The following is a 4,213-nucleotide window of genomic DNA, read 5'->3' on the forward strand; positions in this document are numbered from 1 at the left end:
GCTTTGACCCCGTGCTCCCTTGACGAGCGGCTCCTGTGCTTCTGACAGGCAGGGGGAGGCCTTCCGGGGGTACGTGAGGACGCTGCTGTACCACCTTCCCGGAGAGGGGCGGGGGCCATCGCCAATGCTTCCGCCCCCCCACCCCCCCCGCAGCACGGGCTGCTCGGAAACAGGCTTAGACCGGACGACACTCGGCCCTTCCTCCCTGCTGAGGCCCAGGCCACTCCCCCACCAGTCCCTGCCGACCCCCCGACCAGTCCCTGCCGACGCCCTGACCCCTGCCAACCCCCCGACCAGTCCCTGCCGATCCCCCGACCAGTCCCGGTCACTCCCCCACCGGTCCCGCCGGCCGAACTCACAGGATTGCTTCTCATCGCTCCGCCCACTGCCCGCGATGCTTTGGGGCTGCCTGCCAGGGCCGCTAATTGCTGGTAAGAAACCACTTCTCCGAATTTCACAGCCTTCAGCAGCTTCCACAACACCTGCCCGGTGAATGAGTCTGGAAGGGAGAATACAGAGTGACGTGATTTGCGCCAGCGGCTGTAACAGCCCTGATATAAATAGCTGGCAGCCTGAAACGGAAAAGGCATCGACACAAATAGAGGTGTTACACTCAATTAAAACACGGGCTGCACGCACGCCGTCACCACGTCACCTGGCACGGAGGAACGAGAGCGAGGCAGGGCACAGAGCGGGCCTTTGCGGGCATCCCCGACCGCACACCGCGGCCTTGCGGCTGCTGCCCAGCATCCCCCGCTCCCGCCGACGCTGCCCGGTCCGGGCTCCATCAAGACGCCAAGCAGCAGCCGAGCACCACTTTGAAGTCTTGTGCACTGCTGGTTCATTCCCAGCCTCGGCTGGGACGCAGAAGGAAAAGGGGCCGCGGCCGGCTGTGACGTTGAGCTGGCTGTCCCCAGCCCGCAGTGAGCAGACTCGGAACGCCAGACGCACGGGGCACAGGTGCTGGCGGGGTCCTGGGCTGCATGTGTCTGCCACGAGCAGGGCTGCAGTACTAAAATAACTTTATTCCCCTTTTACTGGATTAAGCACCTCAAATTGTATTCGCTCTTCACGGCACCGCAGGACTGAACAGGTGGACGCAGAGGCCGTCGAGCCGTCTGCCCCAGGTGCCGCAGCTGTTTCGTGGGGCGGAGTTCGTGGGACAGGCCCGGGCACGTGCCGGAGGCCGGTGTGAGTGGACTCCTATTGTCTCTGCAAAGGGGACACGTGGCTCGGGAGCCCTGGACCCAGAGCTGCGTCCCCCGCGGCGGGGCGCCGAGCCCTCCGGAGGCAGGGGGTCCTGACGGTGACGAAGGGGCGGCCTCCTCGGGCAGGAGCTGGACCCGGAGTGCGCCCGCGACCACACCAACCCCACTCGGGGCCAAGCTGGCCGAGTGCAATTTGGTGCTTAGAGGAAACGCACCCTTACGTGCGCGTTAAATAATAAAAATCACTTTTTAGCTGAAGGGAACGATAATCACTTCACTGGGAAAAAAATCTGTTTAGTCTTTATTATAACATTAAGCAAATTAAACATCAGCATAATCCAGGTGATACGAGGAAAGGGTCAGCAGAGAAATTAACTTTGTTGTTCATTAATTTACACGGATTAGGGGAGGGCAAAAGATAGCGGATGTGCTCTAGTTTCTCATGATATAATTTCAAACTGTACACCGTTTGTGGCAGGAGGGTGACTTTGGGGTTAATCAGACTGATTTGTCCTTTTAATTGCTTTCTATTCAAAGAAAATTCATTAGATAATGTTCTCTTCAAAATTCATGAATCAATTTAACTGAAGAAACCACATTAACGGCTTTGGGTTCATTAGCACAGGCAGTTGCTTGCTGGCAGGGTTTCCTTAGGCAAACAGACTCTGTTTACTGTGATTTCTTCAGAAAGTGTTTTGAAACCAAACTGTTAATCATTATTGTTGTTGCTGCTGTGATGCCTGACTTAAAAAAAAGGAAGGGAAACCGCGAGGCACCTGCTGATCACTCGGAGGAGAGGGAATCCGGGGACAGCCGCCTTGGCAAAGGGACAACGAAAGCCGCAGGTCCACACCGCGAGGAGCGAGGAGCGAGGAGCGAGGCGCAGGGGCCGGTTTCGGGGCCGCCACAGACAGTGCCGGCAGCGGCGCGCTGTTTTCCGGGGAGGGGGCACGGCCCAGGTTTGCCAGAACAGCCGGGGACTGTGCCCAGCCTGTCGGGACACGGCGAGAGGCCTGCGAACTCGGTGGAGCTGGGGCGGCCACACACCTGCCCAGCCCGTCAGCCGGGCCCCGCCCTGGGGGGCGACAGGCCACCTTCCTCTCTGCGTGTAAAGGGACCGTACGTATCACAAAACAATCACGCGCCCGTATACGCTCACAGGGTTGATCGAACTTTTTCGGGTTCGTTGTTGATTTTTCACGGGAAACCTAGTGCACACCGGGCAATATATTAGGAAAAATAGCTCAGACCAGACAATATTCCGCGTCCAAGCACGTCACGCTATAAATGGATCCGAAACTCAGCTCCACCCTGTAGGGAGCAAACGCATGCATTGGCTTAAGCAGCGGTGAGGGACAGTCCGTCGGCCCCAACCTGTGCAGAATCAGACGCTGCCATCAAGCCCGTTGTTGAGGAGGGGCCAACACTGTCGGTTGTTAAATATTATTCTAAAACGTAGTAAAACTTGGTCGTAAAAATTAACATAGTGATATTTTGACGCTGAGGTGGCCACATGAGTCGTCGGTGGCTGGACCAGTATTCCAGGGGGCCCAGAGGGGCACCGTGAAAATATTACTCTTTTTCTCCCCATGATGGTCCCCCCTCCCCGCTCCCAGAGAGCAGGCTGCGAACCTAGGGCCATATCTAGGAACCTCCCCTCCTTCACTCGCCCCCTCATCCCCTCTCTGGCCTGTTCCGGGGTCTGCCTGCTGCTGGCCCCGTGCGTGCCGTGGGGTGCAGGCGGGATCTGCTGGGGGTGGACCCCCGCCCCAGGACGCCCTTACCTTAAGACATGCCGTTTGTACTTCGCTCTGGGTGGCTACTTAAAAACACACGCACTGTGACCACCTAACCCTGCAAAACACTGTTTCTTAAATCCTCTGCCTGGATTGGATGTCATCAGTCAGGGGTTGATGAGGCTGGTTTTCAACACTGGCCATGGGAGATGCCATCCAATGTCACGGACACCAGGACCTTATGAGACCACTTTCTGTACCACGTGTGGGAGTGGACATGGGGGCAGACTTCACTAACACACCTGGGCTGACACGGGTGATGCTCTGAGAAGGGTGCCCCAGGTAGGCACCACGTACCAGGCACAGGGCAGGAAATCCTCGACCCACCCGGGAGAGAGGACCAACAGACGCAAAAGCACAGGTGACCCAGAGGCTGGAACCACCTGACGACCTTCTGCCCCGGCTTCTTGAGGTGTAACTGACAAATGAAACGTGTGTCACATGATGACTTGATGTTCATCACGTGACAACTTACAGGTCTAATACAAGGGCTGCAAGATGGGAAAATGCCCTTGAAACAGTGAAAAGCACGGAATGTCAAGGAAATGTAAGTTACGAATGAAAATTCAGTACTGAAAAAAAAACCCCCAAAACAATAACTACAATTTAAAAACTGCACGGCATGGGCTGACCAGCAGAATAGGGCTGCCAGAGGAGACAGCCAGTGAAAATGAAGATGAGTCGACCGATGATCTGACCTGAGAAAGAAAATGCTAAAAACAAACAACAGAAAGCCACCGAGGGCCTTGGGGACATGAGGGACAAAGCCAAAAGGCCTAACACTTGTATTACTGGAGTTTCAGAAAGAGAGGAAGAGTGTGGTATAGGAAAAATAGCTGTCAGATATCCAAGTTTAGCAAGAAATGTACAACTACGGAGTTACGAAGTCTAGCAAAGGGCAAACGGGACACACCCGAAGGCATCCCCTCCTGGACCTAGGATCCAGCTGCTAAAGTCTGAAGACACAGAAAAAGCTTTAATCCACCAGAGGGAAACGCCGCTTTGCTTACGGAGGAGCGACCACTGGGTGACGGGATTCTCAGAGACAGCGGGGTCCAGGAGCGAAACAGCAAGAAAGAAAGAGCAACTCGGAAGCCTAAAAAGAGCCTTCGGAATTAAAATAGTGACGTTTGCAGATAGAAAACACACGCACACAGATAACGCGTCGCCAGGAGCCCCGGGCCAAAGGAAACCCGGCCGCGGGAAGGG

At 55.8% G+C, this 4,213-nt stretch overlaps 1 protein-coding gene across 1 annotated transcript in view; it reads right to left on the reverse strand.

Moving 5' to 3' along the window:
* Window positions 1-4,213, reverse strand: part of MGMT (O-6-methylguanine-DNA methyltransferase) — a 42,149-nt gene that overhangs the window by 11,251 nt on the left and 26,685 nt on the right. The window contains exon 3 of the mRNA XM_011384026.2: window positions 360-499. Coding sequence (XP_011382328.2) covers window positions 360-499 — 140 coding nt within the window. The remainder of the gene's footprint in view (window positions 1-359; window positions 500-4,213) is intronic.

The sequence above is a fragment of the Pteropus vampyrus genome, unplaced genomic scaffold, assembly GCF_000151845.1.
Source record: "Pteropus vampyrus isolate Shadow unplaced genomic scaffold, Pvam_2.0 Scaffold554, whole genome shotgun sequence".
In the NCBI taxonomy this organism is placed as follows: Eukaryota; Metazoa; Chordata; class Mammalia; order Chiroptera; family Pteropodidae; genus Pteropus; species Pteropus vampyrus.